The sequence below is a fragment of the Palaemon carinicauda genome, chromosome 23 (genome assembly GCF_036898095.1).
Source record: "Palaemon carinicauda isolate YSFRI2023 chromosome 23, ASM3689809v2, whole genome shotgun sequence".
Taxonomy (NCBI): Eukaryota; Metazoa; Arthropoda; class Malacostraca; order Decapoda; family Palaemonidae; genus Palaemon; species Palaemon carinicauda.
Genome location: NC_090747.1, coordinates 103,692,531 through 103,716,401, shown reverse-complemented (window position 1 = coordinate 103,716,401; position 23,871 = coordinate 103,692,531). Strand labels below are relative to the sequence as shown.

The following is a 23,871-nucleotide window of genomic DNA, read 5'->3' as shown; positions in this document are numbered from 1 at the left end:
AGTCATTAATATATAAAATAAATCAGTTGCCTAACCTTAGTATTGCCCCAGTTAAGTTATCTTAAATTCCTTATTCCTGTCAACAAAAGGGATTTTGACGTAGGAAAAATCTATTTTTGGGCTCGAGCCATGTCGTCCTGATGGAAGTTCCTTCTAGCAACTTTCTACAGTATAATATTTCTGCAATTGCTATTACAAGAGAATTAACGTCGGGTATCATGGGGTTCCAACCCCTGGAAACGACTATCCGAAGATATCGTGTATAATCAGGGACGTATCCTAAGATAAACATAGATATCTGCGCCCCAAACAGACCTTACCCAGTCTAATCCACTAAGGGGAAAAATTCAAAACAGGTTTTTCAAGTTTGACTAAAAAATCCTGTCAATTAGCAATAAAATAAGGAGTACAGTATAGTGGAGAAGCTCTCTTTTTCCAATTTTATTGTAAGGTTTACTTAGACTTATCAAAGAAAAGTTTGCAGGTCACCAGAATCTCAATCTTACAGTGGTGAATTTAACCTATTTGGATAGAACAATTTCGGAGACTTCTCTAGAAACTTCACTGTAGTACTGTATTTGTGAATTTTGTTGTTAAGTGTAGGGAACAACTGTGTTTCCTCTATGGTTTCTGAGGTGCCGAAAAATTCTCTGATTAGGTCTCCTTTGTTTTCTTAATGGATCAAAATAGGATTCATAGAACTGTGATACAGGTGGCCTTCCAACAGTTTGAGGTCTATCTTGCAGAGGCCTGCTCTTTTCCCATTACTATCCTGTGCCGCCTCCTTCTTATGAATGTCTTGCTGTACCTCCAGGGGAATTGCTTCAGAGCAATGATAGGTCTTCAGGTTTTTTGTCTAATAGAAGGAATGGCATAAGTATCATCTGGACCTTTCAATCTTATAGAACTTAATGACACTCCTTTCTTAGAAATCCTGATAGATTTAGAAAAACTTGACAAATTTGCAGAGAACTGGATTCAGGTCAGATGAAGGACTCAGAGTTTTGACATCATGACAGCTACTTCCCCTAACATTTATAGGATACTTTTTGGAAAGTTCTGGCAGCAACTCGTAACAAAGTTGTTCATTTTAATTGAACTACTTGTATTTGTTTCAAGTTATGCTATTAACTCTTCAATGAGAAAATGTAGGGTGTTGGGTTTTGTAGTAGATATATGATAAGCATTGGTTTGGGAAACTGTAAATGGTTAGGAATTCCTAGTTATTACATTCCTTTGTAATAAATATTTGCATTTTGCCCCAAATGTGAATTTATTTAGCGTTGAAATTCTTCTCCCACCTCCATCATAGAGTGGGATTTAGCTATATGAATGCCATAGAGATATTCATAGAAATAAGTGGAATTTTAATAATAAGATTTATTATTTCTGTTATTCCCCTGGCATTCCCATCATACCTACCCCTCCCACACACTATCCCCCCACACTAGCGAAGTCTAGAGGCTGTTGCACAATTTGGTCTTGAAACTGAGAGCAACGAGATGATAGAGTACTCAAGCATTCTTATTGCCATACACTGCCATATAATCTTAATACTCTTTAAAGAGCAATACTGTTAGTAAAAAAAATAAATTCTTTGATTTTAGGGTGGATATTGACATTCAACCAACTTCAAGCCATAAGCAATATGAACACCGGGCGAGTATACATATAATAAATTTTATTATTAAAATCCGGTTTTTGCGCTGTATGTTCTAGGTCATACAGTATTGCTCATCAATATTGCAGTAACTCTATGTTCTGTTCAGTATTTTTATTGGTATGGGTGGAATAATCAATATAAGATGTAAACTTGTAAAAAATACGGTGGAATCAAATGCTTATTTATCCTCCCTCAGGTTAAAGCTCACTTGAAAGGAACTCATGGTATTGGTTTAGCTCTAAGATGCCCTAGACTGTCATCATTCATGATGATGAATGAGAAAGTTTTTGGAGAAGCACAACAGCCTGAGGCAAAGGAAAATGTGTTTTCATGTTCAACATGTTTCAATAGTTACAAAGAAGGTTCACTATCATCTGGTTGCAGCCAAACGAAAAACAATGCCGTTTCGTGTCGAGAGTGTGGGAGGAAACCACCACGTAGGATTAGCATTGGTAATAGGAAAAAGTTCAGGTACAGGGATCTTGGTCTTGAAAAATTTACGTGCGATACCTGTGGTAAAGAATTCAAGCGCAAGGAAAATTTAATTGTACATTTTCGAGTTCATACGGGAGAGAAGGATTATGGTTGCAGTGTATGTGGGAAGAAATTTGCTCATAAGAACACTTTAAAAGTGCACCACAGAATACACACAGGAGAGAAAAATTATGAATGCAAAATATGTGGAAGAAAATTTGCTTATACGAGCACCCTTAAAGCTCATCTTAAAATTCACGATATCATAAGAAGCGAGCTTATTTGTAACGTTTGTGGTAAGGTGTTCTCCCACAGAGCAAGCCTCATACGTCACGTAAAAGCACATGATGGAATACGTAGACCTGTTTATAAAAAAAGGTTAAGTTCTAGCACTGGAAACGATACAAAATTGAGTTCTAACACTAGTAACGGTACAAAATTAAGTTCTAGTACTGGCAACCGTACAAAATTAAGTTCTGGCACTCGCAAGGGGGATAGAAATTACATTTGTAATATATGCAATAAGAAATTCACACTGAAAGCCACTCTTAAGAACCATGCCATTATTCATACTGGAGAAAAACAATTTGTGTGTGAATACTGTGGTAAGCAGTTTCGGGCAAAGACACACCTCATTGTTCACACTACAATTCATACTGGTGAAAAAAATCATGCATGCGATGAGTGCGGCAAACGGTTTTCAACAAAAAGTCACTTGCGTGTTCATGCGAAAAGTCACACCGGCGAGAAGAATTACATTTGTGGCGAGTGCGACAAAAGGTTTTATATAAAGAGCCACTTAAACCATCACATACGTATGCATACCGGAGAAAAATACATCTGTGATATCTGTGGCCGGAAATATAATGATAAGAAATATCTAAAAGTGCACTACCAAAAGCACACACAAACAGAAAAGAGCGAAAGTGAAACAAACGGGAAGACAGTGAAGGATTTGGGGAAAAATGTCTTCATGGCTAACACTGTTGAGTGTGATGATAAGCTTGACAATGAATTGATATTGAATGCTTCCTGTGATCAAGACAAAACCAGTATTTCTGCATTTGGTGCAACAAATAGTTCAAATGCAGAGATGCCTATGGAAGGTTTGAATTCTGTAGCTCTTGATAATAAGGAAAGCCTGAATTCTGTAGTTCTTGATAATAAAACTATTGGTGAAATACCTCCTCTTGATATCAATGAAGCTTATAGTAGCTGTGTTGTGAAAATAGAAACTGTTGAACCCCTTGGTAGCTGTGTTGTAAAACAAGAAATCTTTTAATATTATAGTGGCTTTTTTACAGTGGAAAAAATATTACTGAAATCCTAGTGTTGTGGAAATGGAAAACCTTACTAAAGAAATACTTAGAATCACAGATGAAAATGCATTCACCGATTATGTCAGTTTTAAAGAACAAAGTTCATTATCATTAGTGTTGAGTAGATCGCTCAAGCTGGAAGAAAAGGTTGCCAAATTTTCTGTGGACTAAAAGTTCAGATACTTTCTTATTGATTTTTTTTTTTTTTTTTTTTTTGTGACACTATATTCTCATTTTCAAGTGCTGTGGATTATTTGTTACTTCTGATCAGCTTAAGCATTTCATTGAAGTGTTTGTGGTTGGCCATAGCTAGCAATTTGTCTGATGGATAGCAGTATGTTTAATAACCTATGTACATACAGTATTAGTGGTTGGGGAAGTATTTTGAGTTTATATAAAAAAGTGGGTGTTCTTCTCTCCTTTTCTGCACAGAATAAAATCGATAGTAACACATTCAAAGAAAGACTAGTCATTGAATCATATAAGAAAAGGTTGTGGGAAATTTTATGAAAAAAATTTGTTTCTATTCTCTATTTTAAAATTTATTGAAACTTTGCCAGAGTAGTGCTGTATTTAGTTTCATGTTAAGGTGAGCAATTAAATCTTCAAATATTTTGAAGTTGTAGTTAGCCAGGTAAAAATTGCCATCCTGTATCAGTATGGTATTTTCTATATTTGGAAAACTTTTTATTGTACATATGAATTTATTCAGGTTTAGCAAGATATGTCTTCTGCTTTTAAAACTTATTTTGTGCCAAATGTTCCATCAATAGGGTGGTTTTTGTGCCAAATACTCCATTAATAGGGCTGGTATTAAAAGACACATCCTCTTTACTGCATGTAGAGATCATTAATGTGAGATATTAGAATGGTTAAAAGGGGACTGAATGTGGTTGAGGTTTGTAGGGAGGTAGAGTTTAATGTTCAAGTACCAAGTGAAAATTTGGATGTAAGGAAATGTAAGAGTGGAAATTGATGGGCTTAAATAATACTCTGAAATTAATGGAATAATTAATGTAAGATGAAATTATTAAAAGATACTATGAAGTTACAAATTTGCTTATCCTTCCACAGGGTAAAACTCACTTGGAAGGAAGTCTTTGGTATATTTAGAAATTGTTAATGGTATTTATAATAGGCACTCAGAAAGTGAGAAGAATGTAGTCATAACCCATGGCAAAGGTAAAATTGTGAAGATGAAACTTCATATGAGACTTCATATTGGGGTGAAAACTATGCTTGCAAAATGTAAAAAAACATTTGCCTATAAAAGTAATCTCGCCATTTAAAAATTCATGAGGCTAAGGAAAATACCCCATTAGACTAAAAACAAAAAAGATTAAACTGCAAACTATTTAAGTTTGTATATGCAGTAGAATATTATTTGAATTGCAGTTCTGCATTCCTAGTCACTCTTTTAGACATTGGATTGTGAGGCTGAGGACAGTATAGGTAGCCCCTCCTCTTGACTAAAGTTAGCACTCGTAAACATAGAGTTCAGGAATTACTGTAATTTGGCTACCACTTTACATGACGTAAAAATAAATTAACATTTAGTTCAGGGGAAAATCCAGATTACAATAAGCTAGTTGATGATGATAAAATGGCACTCAGCTTTTTTCAAGTTTTCTGGGGTTAATAGTAGTGAGATTTCTATGCTTTTGCTGCTATTGTTTTGTTTGTATCTCAGAAAGTGTGAGAGTCTTCGAGCAAAACAGTGCTTCCAGCCTAACCTGCCCAGTTTTTATTGCCCGGCGGTTCAAGTGCGGCAGTGTGTATGGTTCCGATGGTGCACAGCGATAATGGAGTTGATCAACTCTACTCAAGCCTTGCACACTCAAGTTATTTTAGGTCTTTCTATTGTGTAATTTGTTTTACCATGATCAGTCTGTTCCTATGACTGCTGGATTCCAAAGTAGACGACTGGACTGGCAGGTTGATCTTTAAATCCATCTATCTGCTTAAGTAGGTCCTCACAAGCAACCTTTTTATAAATATAAAGTATGTATGGCATGACATGTTGTATTGTTCTGGTAGAACCAGGTAAAAATTTTTATTTAATCCTAAATTTCGGCTTGATATGAAATTGCAGTATTATTTTGATGAATCTGACCTGGGAGTCCTATAGCTATAATCTATGATACATTAGCCTCTCAACCTTGAAATGAATAAAAGTATTTCTTTTGACCTCTACATCCCTTATCTACAAGGGACCAACCAGTGCGGTCTTCTCATACTACTGGGTAGAAATTGTGCCCAGAGGTCCAAGGGAAGCACTCAAGCTCCCTGTCAATTATTCTGGGGCATTACTGTATTGAAAGCAGGTGACTTTCATCTCTTTTCCTGATGTGGTTCATATTTTTTTTTTAATTCTTGTGGGTGTAACTTGGTTCTTAATTACCAAAGTATGTCTTCTCTTTAAAAATGAGTCTGTGGCAAGAGTTCCATTATGAAGTTTTTATTAGAAGATAAGCCCCCTTGTAATACATATAGGGATTAACATAGTAAACTAAAGAAATATGCAAAATGTTCAAATTATTCGAATAAACAAATGAGTAAATCAACAAGATGGCTAAGAGGATGCATGACTGTGGTTAGTAGGGTGGTGGAGTTCAGTATTCGAGTAACAAGAGTGAATTTGTATGTCAGGTCAGAAATTGCTGGATTTAAATATTTTAAACTTAACCCTTTTACCCCCAGACTATTTGGAAATTTCCAACCCTTAACCCCCAGGGGGTTATTTTTTTCCCAGCACATTTTGCAGTATATTTCTTTTAAATTGCTCTAACAGCCTTAATTTTTGTCATAGAGAGGTCAGGTTGGTCTCATTCTCTTGGAAAATGCCTGAATTTTCTCAGAAAATTATCAAAAATATGAAAAAAAAAAATTTTTATAGCATTTTTTTGCGAGGACGTACCGGTACGTCCATGGGGGTAAAGGGATGGCTTTTGTGAAACGTACCAGTACGTCCTTTGGGGGTATAAGGGTTAATAGAATAGTTAGATAAAATGTTTAAAGAATATACAGTAATGAAGTTTCAATTTTGTTTATCCTTCCTCAGGTTAAGCTCACCTGGTAGGAAGTCATGGTATACAGTAATTAGAAAATCTGGTTGGTGTTGACTATCATCACTAAGAAAGTGAGATGAATGCTGAAGAGTATAGAGAAGAGTCACAACCCAGGCCAAAGAAAAACCCACTTTCTACAAATGAGAAGTTTCATAAAGATGGCCAGAAACAATCACGTAAAGGTCGCATTGTCAAATCAGAATGTCAGGATAATGAAAAATATTTTGCATGCGATACTTGTGGCAAGGCATTTAATCAGAAAGCAACTTTAGTTGTTCATTTTCGTATTCATACAGGAGAGAAAAATTTTGTTTGCAGTGTTTGTGGAAAAAAGTTTGCTCATAAATATACTCTGAAACTTCATATGAGAGTTCATACTGGGGAGAAAAATTATGCTTGCGAAATCTGTGAAAAAAAATTCGCTTATAAATGTAATCTCATTCAACATTTGAGAACACATGAATCCAAAGAAAAATGCCCCAGTAAACTTAGAACTAAAAAGATTGGACTGCAAACTGACGAAGGTTTTATATGTAATATATGCAATAGAACTTTTGCCAAGGAAAAAAAACTTGCAGAACATGCCAGAGTGCATGTCGAAAAAAAATTTGTATGTGAATATTGTGGAAAGAAATTTCGTTCAAAGGATCATCTCTCCATTCACACAACAATTCATACTGGCGAGAGAAAATTTTCTTGCGAGGACTGCGGCAAGCGATTTTCACAGAAAAGCCACTTGCGTGTTCATGCAAGAACTCACACGGGGGAGAAGAATTATGCATGTGGAGAGTGTGGCAAAAGATTCAATATAAAAAGTCATTTGAACTATCACATAAGATTACACACGGGAGAAAAGAATTACGCTTGTGAAATATGTGGGAAGCAGTTCATCCAAAAAAGTGCCCTAACCTGGCACAATAAACATTACACACACAAGTAGGAGGTGGGAAATAAAGGAAGTGTTCAGAGGAAGTAGGCTAATGGGGCAAATAGAACAAGTGATGTTTCTCGAGAGAAGTTCCGAGTGTGAATTTATTATTTAAACATAAAGATGTTCATGAAAAGATCAACAATTTTACACATACCATTTCGAATGGATTAGATTCACATAACATTTCGAAGGGATTAAATCCTGAAATATCTGAGATATTGAACATCTGTAATAGTTAGTGAAATGCATTGTCAGTAATTTTGAAGCCAGTATTTCTTGAGTGGAGAAAAATGAAGATTGTTCTTTATGCTCCAGAGTTTCAAATACAGTATTCCAACGTTTTGCTAGTATTGTGAATTTCAAAGAATATCTATAAGAGGTGTTGGGCAAAGTTAAAATTCAGAAATTGCTGTTGTAAATTATCCTTAATTTACACCCAAAACAGCTAGAAAAGTACCTGTCATTTAAATACGGTTTTCAGCTTTGTTTTGTCTAGTACTGTATTATAAATTTTTTTTTGGTGATATTTGAATATTTTTATAAATTGTACCATACTGTTGTTTTTCACTTATTTACTTGTTACTGATAACAACTTGTTTGATGAGGATCCATGTTTCTGTTCTCTTTTTTTCATCTAAAAAATAAACATGTTAATACTGATTTACGGTTGATTTACAAACCAATCAAAATACACTACTAAAGGATTAAAAATTGTTGGATCTTTTAATTACAACGAATCTTCATGGTATTCATTGATGACCCTTGAAAGGATCAGAGTTGACCCTTCTACTAAAGAGATTAAAAAGCTATACTGTAGTTCTAAGGATCCACTCGGTCTATTGCCTCATAATCTAGTTGTGACGTTCATGAAAAGACTCCTCCCTTTACCCTAACACTTCAAAGGGATTGGAATCTGAAATGTCTGTGAAAGACAAAACATTTGTCATTCATGAAATTTAGTTTGTTCCTAAGCAGATACAAACCCTCGTTATTTGTGTGGGTAATCCCTGGCTATGTTTTATTACGTCATGGGCCCACCAGTGCTTGGGTGAATTGGCTGGCCCATATGTAGTCACTGCTGGTTGGAACGGCATGCAGTAGTCAGTTACTGACCTCTCCTAAGTGCTTTGTGTATGATTCCTTTATTTATCCTATGAATGAGTGTGAAACAACAATTGGTTATGAGAATATGTCCAGGCCTTGGAGGTTGCTCTTGTGGCACCCTCATGAGCTGAGAGGAAATTGATCCTCGCCTAGTGTGCTCTTTATGTAGAAGAAAGAGATATGAACTCCCTTTTGTGATATTTGCTGGAAATGGTCACCCTCCCAATAGGGTAAAAAGTCTAAAAGGGATAATTCCCCTTCGTCTGTTTCTTCCTCTACGGAGAACAAGAAACAAACATTTTTTTACCAGCCCTGAACTTCCTGTCTGATCCTTCATTATTGTAGTTTTCAGAAATGGCGGTAACAAAGGATTGCGACATTATTATATAACAAATTTATATATATATATATATGATATCTCCACTTTTACTCAGGAAGACCGAGATATCACTAATAATCACGACCCTTTAGCATCTGCCTTTTTACAAGGTGAGAAAGACGACACAGTAGAAGTGCCCCTTCATCTTCAGATTTTGAGAATTCTTCCCCCCCTCTCCATCCCCACCAACAAGTGCTAAGTCGTATGAACAACTAAGATACTGGCGATCATGGAGATTTCTCATCCATGATCCATGAAATTTCCCCTGTATGCTGAAGTGTCCATCTCTTCATACCATAGTTACACACAAGGCATCTTCTAGTACACCTCCCTTAGTTTTGGATGAGGTCTATTATTCCCCTTCCAGAACTAATAGTGTTAGGTCTTCCTCCACAGGGTCCTACAGGAAGTTCGCTCAATTAATTATCATCGGGAAACCCTCCTGCTTTCAGAACTTTGCCCTATCCTTTGATAGCCCCATTGGATGATGGCAAACTATTATTAGTTATTCATAAATGAAAACCATTATATCACAGTAAAGAATCTGTAGTTTTACAGGTTAGACGGATACGTTATATCCACCTGGTGATAGGAAACGGAGTGCTGAACTGTATCCTTTTCCGAAAGTTATTCTCCTTACTTCCTACCAAGATCAACTATTGAATAGGAGTCAGAGGCTAAGTTATCCTTCAGAGGCTGATTCACACAGACACAGACCAGAACCTAAAGTTGAGAGTTCAGAGAAATCTGATTATCCTAGAAGGCCTGATAAATTACAAAACAACTTTTTTTTTCATTCATCAGTGGAGAAAGGTAAAACTTTCTCTTCTATCATATTTTGAACAGATTCCACGAACATAATTGGTCCCACTATGAGTCTTCTAGATCGCTGTCACTTATTCTGCTTGTACGTCAGAGACCATCTTCGGAAGCAAATTCCTCAGAGGCGACAAGGGTCTGTTCTAGAAGTTCCAGCTTTGGGCCCAGGCGAAACATTTAATTTTATGAAGATAATGAGTCTCATTCATCCACCACACTGGCAGCCTTGATGAAGGGCCCGCACTGCGGCAGTGGATAGGCGAGGTGTGATTGATGGTTTCTTTCCAGAACCACAGTGTGTACATCATAAGTTTGACATACGACACTATCCAAGCTAAAGAAACCTTAGATTTACTTAAGCAATTCCTGGATGAAGAAAATTCCCTCGGTCACATAGATCGTCAAAATGTCGCCCGTGCTCTTCCGACAACGCAAATTTCATGTTCATACTGGAGCTCATCCTATTCCCTCACCTATTAACCCAGATGTAGCTGGCCTGACACTGGGTACCTTTAGTGATAGTCAAAATCATTTAACAGCTGCTTTTTCTGCACCTGAGTTGCAGAACCTAGAAGTTGCAGTCATGTTAGCTTTTCAGGTCAGGTTCTGGCTTGACCACTGGTCAGAAGCAGTATCCTTTTACACAGTATCAGATATTTTGTCAGATCCTATGATCCACGAATTGTATGAGGATCTTGCACGTTCAATAGCAAAAGCCTTCAAATTTGTTCTCCATCACCCTGCCTTTATCTGGGGAAATTGTGTCCTCAATAGAAAAGATGCAGTATCATCTAATTTTGCTCAACATGACGGCTAGAAATATGTTAGCCCTAATGAATAATATTATAAACCACCCAACACTTTTCCCACCTGCAAAGGTTGCTACAGCAGTGGAGAAGTGTGAGAAATCTAGCCTGGCCTTTTCTGAAGGGTGTTTGCAACACCTTTTTTCATGTCCTCCTCACACTATGCCTCATCCATCACCACTTAAACAGGTTCCCAGCATCGTTTATTGCCAGAGCCAGACCACATACATCATTACAAGAAATAACCAGATCCTTGTTCCCCCTTTGACGCAGAGGACACCCCTCAGCCTGAAAGAACCAAGGATGTCGTGATGCCCGTTTTGGGCCGCATTTCCCCAAACCTACCACCGGTAGGGGATGCCTACAAAGTCACTTGACAAGGTAGTAGTTTTATGGAGTGGAATCCTGCGCAATAGAAGTGCTCCGCTCTGGGTATTAATGTTATTATTACTAGTAGGAAAAGCAGCTATAAGCCCAAGGGCTCCAATAGGAAAAAATAAGCCAGTGAGGAAAAGAAAGTAAAGAACTAAAATAAAATTTTTAAAGAATATTTAAATATTTTCTTTTGTTTACATCGTGTTTAAAAGATGTATAGATGATAGCTCATTTTGAAGGTGAAAAGGTTTTAATATTAATACAGGAACTGAATCAGAAACTTTTCTTCACTTAAGCTAATAATTTATTGACAATATGAAAATGGAATTTCAATAATAATTTTATTTCTATACTCACTTGCTGTTCATATAGCATCTTCTCCACCAGGTTTATTTGACAATTACCCCCAAAATTTATTTTAAAGAAATACTTATTTTCTTTCTTTCCAAAGATACAAACTCCTAGTAATGTAAAAATCTAGGAGTTAATGACAAGAAGCGCCAGAAGTTCTACTGTATGTTAGTCAGTTTTGAAGTTGAAAGTACGCCCTACTCCTTGACATTACAAGTCAATGGGGAGGAGTGTGGGCATGTAGACGAAAATCAGGTGAGTATAGAAATAACATTTCATTATTAAAGTTTCATTTATTCATGAACATGCCCCCTAATGTTCATATTGCTGACCTGCAAACTAAAGGAGGTGGGACACCAGTGAACGATAGATATGTCAAATGTAAAATTAAAATTCTGAACTCAACTGGTCTAGATTTAATGAAAACCATTTCAAATTAAAGTATGAGATATGGGATTCCAGACTACTGTATTTTCTAATGATATTTGACACCCAAAAAAATTTACGTTATTAATTAATTAAACTAAAAATCTTTCAAGACTAGATTGCCAGAAGCTACTATAGGACCTAGAGCCCAACGATCTTAGTAAGAAAGCACTAAAATTCTAGCAAAGACACTTCTCTGAGAGAGCGAAAAAAAAAATAGAGATGTAGGTTCACTCCTAATATCTAGAACTTTTATTCTTCAATTTTTTTTTTCCAATTCTTGGTGAGTTTGTGACCAAAAGATTAACCACAAATTTCATTGAGATTTTAGGCAAAGAATGAATTGGAATTGTAATCCCACAGAAAATTAGGGACAATACCTGTTATGTCATAGTTTGTCCAAACTATACTGAATGGCTCTTAATAGAAAAAAAAAATCTATTTTTAGATGTGGTTACAATCATTTCTAAGGAGGGGAAGTGAAAAAATTGCAATAGATTCTCTCTAAATAATTAATCTCTTATGGATGGCAAGAAAAAAACAAACCCATCTTATGTTCCGAAAGCCCACATTAAAAGGTAGTACTTGCAGTATTAGGGAAAGAAAAATTATGCGCATTATCAGAAAATTCAGCAATAGCAAAGCAAAGATAGACTATATTCTTTTATTTTTATGTAAGAAAATTTACAATAAAGTTTTTTATATGGAAATGTTCATATGACATATCTTGTAACACCATGTAAAAATAAAAAAAGCCTTTTCACATTGTATGCAAAACAAGACAATTGCAATAGTTTGCAAATGCACAAACAGGTAGAAAAAATTATTCACTCGTAAAATTCTTTTGTAAAAGATGGTCAAAACAGTAGAATTGTGTCATTGGGAAAGACAATGGGGTTGGAGGTAGAAAGGGATGACCTCAGCCATCTGCTTGAGGAACATAGCAAGCAGCTGATAATTGAGGAGCTGTTGGAGTTGCATAAAGAGCACCAACAAGAAGTAAAGGAGGATGCTGCATCTAAGGAGGAGGAAGGACAGTAATAAACCCAAGATTGTGGGGATAACCTGCAAAATTTTGTATAACCACATCACCCAGATAAGGTATCGGTAGGGCGATCAGCCAATCTATTTACAGACAATGTAATATACCCCTTCCATACAGTTTTCAAGAAATGTGACTCTCCCACCATTTAGTACCTCCTATATCATCCTCTCCTCTCTCATCTACCTTACATCAGCCATGATTCTCCTCAAAAGTATGCGAGTTGGTTTGTAAATAACTATTATTTATGATTATTTTGTATTTCTGATGTTATTGGTTTTAGTTTCTTTAAATAGCATTCAGAGCCTTTAATAAATGAGTGTACTGTACAGTATGTGTGTACTTGTGAACGTGTGAAATTCATCAGCTGAATTCCCTTTACTTATGGAAATTTTTTTATTTTATGAGCATTTTGGCTTAGGAACTTGTTCCTGGAATAGCTTGGCTCTACCTTGTATACCAAAATATTGCTGTACTCGCTGATACTTCCCCTCTTATTTACTTTCCTCATGCTTCCTATCTCTATATCACAACTTGTTAAACAATAAAACAAATTTTATTTATTTATCCAAACAACTGAAGCATTTCAAACCTCTAGTCTAACTCACAATGCTTGTCTCTGTACTCCATTGCATATGGTAAGAGGTATATATCTTCAATAACAACCTATTTATAGATCCTTTAATACAAACTTGTTTAAAAACTAAAGAAATACACTGCTGATCATCCATAAAGTTCTACAAGAAAAAAAAAAAAAATACAGATATCAGGAGAGACAAAGTCCGCCATTGCTCACTCGTGATCGCAATATGGGATCGTGAGTTTAAAAGGATATCCTGGACTAATAGGTTACCTTCATGAAAGAGAAAAGTCTTACTATGCACGGTGGTCCCCGGACGGCCGGAGGGGCGAGTATGGCGTACAAGATTATAGAGATTAAATTTCCAATTTTCAAATAAAGGTCAAGAACCTCAAGCTTCATAGACAGTATTTTGACTCGCAAGTAAAATTCTTCAAAGTAACATAAGTTAGATGTGTGATATTTTGCTAAATTGGTCTGATAGTTGTTTTTAAAAAGTTTATCTTTGAATAAATAATGTGAACTAATTTTTAGCCAAATACTGATTAATGTTTTAACATTGGAGGAAATACCACTGTACTTTTTATATTTTACATTTCTGTTTATACCAATATGCTTTTTTATCATTTTCATGTTAATTCTTGATATTCAATGAACTTTAGTTGAAACAATTTCACTTTTATTTTCAGAATTTGCAGTTGACAGAAACCGAGGCTAATTAATGGAAAGGAGATTAAACTAAGGTAAAAGGTACGCTATCATTTATGTTGTAAAAACTTATATTATCCCTACAGTAGAGTCACAAGATCCACATGTAAACTTTAAGATCATTTGGCAAGAATTGGTTTACTCGTACAATGTAATTTTTACATCTTATTTCTAACTTATTGCTCATAAGACATTTTATTGATTGGCTACAAAACTGAATTCTTTCATTCAGAATCGGTACAGTACTCTCATTTGCATACAACACCATATGCTATAAATGGCCATCACACTGGATTTCATGTACGATTAAACGAATCTCATGTCTTTGTAATTTTTTTCCTAAGAATAAAACTGCTGAATTTTTTTAAAGTACTTGTTCAAGAATTTATTTCATATTTTTCTTTCCTTTTATCTGGCTATATTTTAGGTGAATCATCGACGCAAAAGGTTTTCTTGAGGAAAAACTGTTGTGATATGCTTAATTTTTTTGTCTGTCCATTAGTTATAAATTTTACAATTATTATGTCTTTCTAAATACAGTAGCATTTTAGCATAATGCTCAGTAATAGTTTCTTCAATGATGAATAAAAAAAGAGTTGAAAAAGGAGAACCCTTATTCCACTAAACAGAGAGTTTGATTACTTTCATGAAACTCCACAGATGTTCATAATGCTATTCTCTCAAAGCTTGGTTTTATATTGATGTATATCCTAGAAATGAAAATTTCCAATTTTCTTTTTTCTCAATACGCTCAGGCCTCTAGTACTGTACACTATTGAGATACTGTAATCTGGTGGCTTGGGTAAGTCTTATAGTCAACCTTGGTTATAATATATTCACAGTATATCCTCTTCAGGGCTAAAAAAAAAAACTACTAACATGACAAGAGAAGTGAAAAAAACAAAGCTAGGCCTATACTGTAACAAAAAAAATAAAATATGAATTTTTTTAGTTTTGAGTTAGTCGTCAGCATTGAATCAGCTTCAGGAGAGAAGTACTAAGAAAATCTGGGGAGTTTCATAGAAATAAACTACCTCTGAATCTCAAGCCATCTTAAAATGACAAATTTGTAGATAATTTGTATTTTTCCTAATGATACAAACCTAGCTATTTACATGGGGTAATTACTTCGGCTGTCACCAAAGTAATTACCCCATGTAAATAGCATGGTTTGTATTCAGTTACGGAACAACTGGTGTTTGGTCATTCCTAGTAAGTAGAGATGATCAAAGTCGTAGAGTATATAAATCTAAACATGCTGTAAGGAGTTTTAAATCTTGCAACTTAAGTTTTGTTGATCCCAACACTAAACCTTAATGAAAACATTTGCAATACTGTAGAAATCAAAGTGATGGTCTCGCCATTTTACAAGAGATTCACAACTGGACGAATCGTGTAGAACATTTACAAAGGAAGGAATTGTCTGCAGTGAGCAAACATTCCACCATACAAAAAGCCACTGTATGACCTCAAGTAAATATGTATAGCAACAACCAATGCAGAACAAGGAGAAAATATTTTTTCATGCTCCTTAGTCATAGTCAAGGATTGAGAGAGAGGGAGAGAGAGAGAGGGGGGGGGGAATACTAAACAGTATTTGTGATTTAGTTGAATATTATAATACTTTTTTAAACCCCTTTAATGAAGAAAAGTAATCTAGTGATCAGTATTGTGAGTTCATGAGGAATGAAATAAATTTAAATGTCTTGGTGGTCTTCAAACTTTTAGTATCACTTACACTCAAAGAAAGAAAAGCATATAAACTAAAAATATTAAAAAAAAAAAAAAGAAAAAAAAAAATGAACATTTCAACGATGCCATCTTAAATGTATGTACATTATAGTAATACCTTGGTTTACAGTAACTCTGAATACGAGTATTTCAGTACAGAGCATGAAATGTCAAATCAGTGTACGAGCATTGTATTGGTCTGCATGTAAACTTTTTACTACTGTAACGCCTCATGCGTGGTGGTCAAGCCATGTTTGTGATTTGTACCCCATTTCCATAACATTATAAAGAGAAGGCAAGAGTCGTCGTCTCTACATAGATTCCTTATCAAAATTGAATGCAAGTGTTAAAAAGACGAAGTGCCTATCAAGCATAAATTAAAGATTCATTAGGTAATAGTAAGTGTCGTTTAAGAGAGAGAACTCCCGATATTTTAACAGAAATGGTCCCAGAGGGAGATTCTCCTTCCAACCAGTATCACCCTTCTCTTCTTGTTTTCCGTTTTCCTTACACAAGCCACGACTCTCCTCAAAGGCACAGTGGGAGTTAATTTGTCAATACACAATTTTTTTTATAAATTATTAATTTTATTTCTGATGTTAGGGGCTAAAATTCAAATAAATACCATTACAAACCTTTTAAAAATCAGTGTAGAGTATTAATGAACATATGGGACTGATTGAATTAATTCCCTCCATTTCTTATGGGAAAAGTTTTGATTTACAAGCATTTTGGGTTCTTAGCTTGCTCCTGAAACAGATTAGACTCTTATACTGAGGTATTACTGTAATATATCTGATGTTTTTGTATTACTGTATATTTAAAATGTTAAAGATGATACTATACCAGTATGTTTTAGTGACAGCTATTTGTCCTTCCTCAGGTTAAAGAGAAAGCATATAACTGAAAGGGATCACTTTGCAATGCTCCAAATGCATGGCAGAACAATCATCAAGCTGACAGCCATTTAAGAGAACTGAAGGGCAAAGACAAGAGATTAAGAAGAGTCTCCTTACTTAACGATGTATGTATGTGCTTCGTGTGGGAAAATTTCTTATGATGTTTTTGACTTCTCTGGTACAGGAAGCATTACTAGTTTGTGCCAGGAATGTAGAAGGACACCTCCCAGTCAAATGTTAATTACTCAAACACAAGGAAATCTTTCAAGTAAAGAACATCTTCAAAATGAGAGGGAACTCCCAATGATAGTATGCCAAGTTGAAAGTAAAGGTAATTTCCCAAGTACAGTAGAGTTTACTCAAAATGAACCCAAAGCTAAACGTATTCCATGTAACATATGTGGTAAAACATTTAAAGTAAAAAGTCAACTGCTTATGCATCTTCCAGTACATACTGGAGAAAAAAATTATGAATGTCATATTTGTAAAAACAGATTTGCCCATAAAACTACCTTAACCCAACACGTTGCCATTCATCTTGCAAGTACAGGACCAAAATTTTCATGTGAAAGGTGTCCTAAAACATTCTCTTGTAAGAAATATCTTTCCAGACACCAACGTTTACATTGCAATATTGATAAAAGCCTAAGCCGACCAAGGAAGAGGAAGCTGAGTGAGGAAGATGAAACCTTTAATAAGTATGCAGTATCTTTGCCTTCTGGTGAAAAAGGTTACTTATGTCTAGTGTGTGGAAAGAAATATACTTATATATATACCATGAGAGATCACATCCAGTTTCACACAAGAGAAAATGTTCATAAATGTGAATATTGTGGCAAAGAATTCCAGAACAAAAATAATCTTATGACTCATACCACTATTCACACTGGTGACAAAAAGTACCCCTGTAGCGTTTGTGAGAAAAGGTTTTCCCAGAGGAGCCACCTTCGTGCTCACATGAAATATCACACAGGTGAGAAAAGTTTTGCATGTGAGGAGTGCGGTAGATCATTTGGTATAAAAGGGGAGCTGAGGAGACACATGTTAAAGCATACAGGAGATGACAGAGACAGATACCTGTGTGAGATTTGTGGAAAACAGTATGTTGATAAGTACTGTTTTGTTAACCATCAAGAGGATCACAAAAAACAAAGCAAATGTACAATAAAGAAGAAAGGCAGCGAAAACAATTTAGTAAATGGACTCTCAGAATATGGTAATAATGAGATATTAAGTGAGGGAAGATTGTTAACTGAGCATCACCACAATTACAGAGAGCAAGAAACCTTTCAGCCAAGTTCTTTAGAAAAGGTAAAAGAGGGAAGTTTATGTGATGAACTGATTTCAGAAGACAGAAAAGAGATAACTTGTAATGAGTTGACAGAAAATACAATCTACATTAAGAATGAATTCCAGTATAGTGACGATGAGAATTCCCTTCTTGATACATCTCTTAAAGTTAAGATGGAGGTGGAGGATGAGTTAGTTTAGCGTTTCTAGCTATGATATTAGAAAAACTGAACAATGAAGTACCTTGCAGGATGAGAAAATCTTGTTTGAACTTAGCTTTAAATGTTAAAATAAAAGAAAAAGAAAATATTGTTTTGTTTGATGTCTATAACCTCATTAATAGAAATTTTGCATTGATTTGAGAAGGCAAAAAGTTATGGTGAGAATATTTGCTGAAAGCATATGTGGAATCCGTTTTGCAATACGTTTATGCACATGCATATTTTTAGTAAAAAGCCAGGCCAGTGTCTCAAGGGAAGCAAAATCTAAAGTAGGACTTTTCAAGTAATCCATGAAGGTACATATTTGGTTGGTTCCCCCCCCCCAAAAAAAAAAAGTTTGGCTTTTCATAACTTTTCAGACAGTGCAAAAACAATTAAAGTATTGAGGAAACAGTTCGGTAAAATCAAGAATATATTCGATGAAAAAACCTTTCATGGTAAAATGGAAGTAGAGAGTAATCAACCTAGCTTCAATGTTTACATGTTAAGGTGGCCGTGAAAGATGATTTATACTTCTCAGTAGGGAAGATTTAGATGATTTCCATCATGATATTGTAAAGCAAACTATCATAAATCTTATATCATTCTGTATAAGAAAAATATATTCCAAATTATTAAAAATTCCCAGCTACATCAGTTTAAAGCAACAATTTGGAGGCCTTTTATACATATGATTAATGTCAAATATGAGATGAAGAGACACTATTCAATAAAACTACTCAAGAAAAATCACTATTTTTGTTAAAGATATTCTGTACTCACCATAAGTTGACTAGCCAAGGTGAAGTTGTCTGCAATTCCTATCCTACCCTTCTTGGAATGTGGTGAGGCAGTTTTTCATTATGAACTTTGAACTTTGTTTGGCAGCCATTTTTCAGTGTTCACTTCTGAAAATATTTGAATACAGTATAACTATGCAGTTAGATTTATTTACAGAACTATACTTTAACGACTTAATTCTAACAAATTTTGCTATTTCTAAGGCTGCTTCTCTAAGAAGCTTTGTTTATTAACATTTACCCATAATTTTTTTTTTTTCATTTCCTATTTTCTTTCCTTTTAATAGACACAGACCTCTAATAAAGTAATTAGACACTAGTGGGTAATTGATAAGAAGCAGATCAGGGATACACCAGTTCTTCATCATTTCAGTTTCCAAAACATCAAGTTGACACACTCCCTTCCACATTGTGACAAGTTTTAGTAGGCTTTATGTTGTCTTTCTCTGGATTTGTTAGCAGTTACTGCTTGGGGATAATTTTGTGGTTTAAATAACTGTTGCGAGGTGTGTGATACCTCACCGTTTCTCTCATGAAAAAGTAGAATTTTTCTAGTTGTTAACACAGATGAAACTTGCTTTTAGTTCGAGGATAAATGTAGAGATTAGGCTAGTTTTTATATTATTATTATTACTATTATTATTATTATTATTATTGATAGCTGAGCTACAACCCTAGTTGGAAAAGCAGGATGCTATAAATACAAGGGCTCCAACAAGGAAAAATAACCCAATGAGGAAAGGAAATAAGGAAATAAACTGTATGAGAAGTAATGAACAACTAAAATAAAATATTTCAAGAACATTAACAACATTAAAACAGATCTTCCATATAGAAACTATTAAAAGACTTATGTCAGCCACTTCAACATAAAATCACTCGCTGCAAGTTTGAACTTTTGAAGTTCCACCGATTCAACTACCCAATTAGGAATATCCTTCCAAAACTTGGACATAGCTAGAATAACACTTCTAGAATACTATGTAGTATTGAGCTTCATGAAGAAGGCCAGACTATTAGCATTAACTGCATACCTAATATTACAAACAGGATGGTACTGTCCGGGAAGATCTGAATGTAAACGATGGTCAGAATTATGAAAAAACTTATGCAACATGCATAACCAACTAATTGAATGATAGTGTCAGTGATTAATATCTAGATCAGGAATAAGAAATTTAATAGACTGTAAGTTCCTATCCCACAAATTAAGATGAGAATCAGCAGCTGAAAACCAGACACGAGGACAATACTCGAAACAAGGTAGAATGAAAGAATTAAAAAAACTAATTCAAAATTTTCTCAATGAGCCAATTTTTTGTGCAATAGAAGAAGAGGGGATTATGAAAATAATGACACACCAGTACAGTTATCTAATACACACAACTAGTTAAACTTGCTTCAGTAATTGAAAAATGACAATACAACTTTTCTTTATTAATTTGTAGATTAACAATATTGTACATTTTTGTTTTCCGAGTCCCTAGGAAATGCCAAAACATAGAGGTATCAAAAGAGATAGGAGTAGGGCCATATTTCTATGCTCAGTTGATACAGACTTGATATCTAATATTTAAGAGGCACACAAATCACATGTAAATGATACCTTGTGCAATCTATTAGCATGCTCCTCATCAAACAACATAACACAGTGAGTCAATCATTGGCATTTATCAAGAATTTCTGATGGTAAAATTTTTTTTTAAATGTTCAAGCTTAGGAGCAAAGGAACAAAATCATAAATCAAATGACATTATAGCCGAGGCTTGATATACTGTATATGATGAACAAGTCACCATCAGATATGATGCAAATTATATTTAAAATCTGTAGTAAACACCCAGCATGTGAACGAAATCAGTTCCAAGAAGGGGTTTGCAACATGAAAAGTTCTATGTCCAACACGATTAATTCAGGCAGCCAACACATAACACAAACCCCTTCATATCTGACCTTGCTAATACTGGTGAGCAAACTTGTATACCAGTATTTGTCACAAATTTCTACTGCTATTTTTATTCAATAGAATACTTTTAAAAGAATTCAAAACATTCTCCATCCAGCCCTGTATTACTCACATGGCTGGTGTCTGTATGAAATATCCTAAAATCACTGTATACTGTACTTTAGTTATGGGTAAACACAATTTCCCTTCTTTGCAATTTGTGATTAAGAAAGTTTGAAGATGCTACAGAGGTCTCTTACAACTTCAATAATATTAGAAACCACTGAGAATTCTTGCTCCAGTAGCCTGGCAGATGGAAGGTCACCCCCCAAATACTGGACTGGTAGGGATGTAGGGGGAGGGACACGAGAGAGAAAGAACTTTTTTGTTTTATTTTTTAGGTAAAAAAAATCTCAAACTTTGAGAATGTTAACACTAGGACTCTTGGGTAAGTATCAAAATAATAAATTTGATTAAAATAGTTTTCATTGTTTTAGTTATACTGTATGTTCTCATGTGATATAACAATGTGAAAGTAATTTACTCTACAATTAAATTAAAATTTTAATATTCATAGGACTCTCCTTATAATCTTATTCATGAAATATTATTCTCTTGAGTGGCCTAGTGTTATTTACCATAATACTTTACTTATCATGAAATAAGAGTCCTTTTATTATACTTTTATGTTATTTTCAAGCAACTATTACGTATTAGTTCTTACAAAGTTTCATATAAGCAGTGAAATTATTGTATTTTTTTCTTTCCTCAGGTGAAATCCTCTCGTCTAGTGGAACTTGTATCACAGAACTGTCTTGTGAAATTGGTCATCAATATTAGAGTGCAGCTGTAAAATGAGTGATACTCACCTTGATGAAAAAGAAGCTCTTCAGACAGACAACCGGAGGATGAAGCCTCGGAGGATGAAGCCTCAGAGAAAGCACAGAGTTACTAAACCCAAGACGCTTAATGGTGAGAAATTCGTATGTGATACTTGTGGTAAGCATTTTGCACGGAAAGATAACCTTCAAATGCATTATAAAGTCCATACAGGAGAAAAAGATTTTATGTGTAAAATATGTAAAAAAAAGTTTGCTCATAAATCTAGTTTAACTGTTCATCACAGACTTCATACTGGCGAAAAAAATTATGAATGCGATATATGTGGTTGGAAATTTGCACACAAAAGTAATCTTGTTTCTCATATCAAAACACATGGCAATAATACACGTTGTGGAAGGGATTATTTTCCGTGTGAAATATGTGGAGAAGTATTTAGGTTGAATGGTAGTCTTACCAGACATAAACGAACCCATATTAATGGAACAAAAAATATGTCGGATATTACGGAGCATATTCAGATCCAAACTCATCCTGATGGAGTGACTTTCTTGTGCACCCTTTGCAATAAAATATATCTAACACCAGCGCAATTAAAGGGCCACATAAAATACAAGCATATGACGGATAAGAGCTATATCTGCGAATATTGTGGTAAGAAATTTCAAGAGATTCACCATCTAAATATTCATACCACGATTCACACTGGTGAAAGAAAATTTTCTTGTGGGGAATGTGGTAAAAGATTTTCCCAAAAGAGTCACCTGCGTGTACATGTTAAGCTTCACACAGGTGAGAAGGATTTTACTTGTGAAGAATGTGGCAAAAAATTCTTCACAAAAAGTGAAATGAAATATCACGTAATGTCACATACTGGGGAAAAAAAATTTAAATGTGAAGACTGTGGAAGAGGGTATATAAAAAAGTGTTCCCTGGAATGGCATTACAAAACTCACGCTCACAGAAATACCAAGCGAGTGAACAGTAAGGCCTCCAATGAAAAGGATGATGAAACCAAGTCATTGAAGCGTAATCTTCGTCAGGAAGATCTTATGGATTCAGTTACATTACTTGATCATAGTACAACCTATAAAGGTGAGAAAAGTAGTTTGGGTAATTTAGTTGAAAATAATGTTACAGAACTAAAGAAAATTGAAAGTATTAATGAAATGTTCCCATCTAATGATTTGACTAATGACGTGTTGGATGTAAAAACTGAAGATTTTTGAAAAGCTATACAGTACATTAATAAGATACTAAAACAATTATTATACCTTTTAAAGAGGGAAGAGAAAGATAGAAATAAATATAGTAGATATAAGACTGTATTTATTTTTTTGGAAAGTGACTGTTATTTGGTTCTCATAAATGTTCACCTTGATTGCTGATTACTAATTAAAATAGTAGCTATCAAAATTTCGTTGGGTATTTATTATGAAAATGTCTTTTAATCAAGAAACATCAAATGGAATCTTTATATCTACATAAAGGCGTTTTTTTTTTTTTCAAGTTTCAGCAAGTACAGTATTGTACATTCTTATGAAGGTTTCATGTATTTTCCTTTGCAAGATGTAATGTTGTAAGAAATAATAATCACATATTTTGTGCATGGAAATCTTTTCTGACAAGATACATATCAAAGTTTCTGAAAATGCTTGTTATAACTATCTTTAGTATCATTGTTTTTTGTAAAATTTACTTACCTACAGAATTATAGATTTGTTTATCAATCCTGACTATACAGTGACTGAACTGTTTTTTAAAAGATATTAATGTGATGGTGTGAAATAAATTCTGTATAAAATCTGCAAGAGTTTGGTGATCTAAATTGAAATTTTCTTATTAGAGAATTATTTTTTCTAATATATAAGAAAACCATAAAACTGCTATACCTTGAGCCTGCTTATTGAGAGAAAGAATAAATTTATGAAAATAATTACATCCCAAGAAAGAGAAATAAGATTTGATTAGAATATTCCCAATGCTATAATAAAATCTGGTAAGCTTATGACATTTGGAATAAAAATTGTACATTTTCTTTACAAATTGTTCAATACAAAAGACCAATTGTAGAGAGGCAAATCTCTAAGGTATGAATTCTAGGAAAATGTTTCAGGTAAG

The 23,871-nt window shown here is 34.5% G+C and overlaps 2 protein-coding genes across 4 annotated transcripts in view; both read left to right on the top strand.

Moving 5' to 3' along the window:
- LOC137617716 (zinc finger protein 585A-like) overlaps nt 1-8,115 on the top strand; it is a 45,923-nt gene extending 37,808 nt beyond the window's left edge. The window contains exons 3-5 of the mRNA XM_068347713.1: nt 1,860-3,412; nt 5,147-5,307; nt 6,593-8,115. Coding sequence (XP_068203814.1) covers nt 1,929-3,412; nt 5,147-5,307; nt 6,593-7,464 — 2,517 coding nt within the window. The 5' untranslated portion in view covers nt 1,860-1,928 and the 3' untranslated portion in view covers nt 7,465-8,115. The remainder of the gene's footprint in view (nt 1-1,859; nt 3,413-5,146; nt 5,308-6,592) is intronic.
- Nucleotides 1-23,556, top strand: part of LOC137617325 (gastrula zinc finger protein XlCGF57.1-like) — a 43,470-nt gene extending 19,914 nt beyond the window's left edge. The window contains exons 2-3 of one of the 3 annotated variants that reach the window (XM_068347341.1): nt 14,027-14,087; nt 21,683-23,556. In XM_068347341.1, coding sequence (XP_068203442.1) covers nt 21,765-22,979 — 1,215 coding nt within the window. In that variant the 5' untranslated portion in view covers nt 14,027-14,087; nt 21,683-21,764 and the 3' untranslated portion in view covers nt 22,980-23,556. Of the gene's footprint in view, nt 1-14,026; nt 14,088-16,659; nt 18,275-21,682 lie in introns of those variants that run through there. The other 2 variants (XM_068347339.1, XM_068347340.1) reach the window with 2 other exon arrangements.
- The last annotated feature ends 315 nt before the right edge of the window (nt 23,557-23,871 follow it).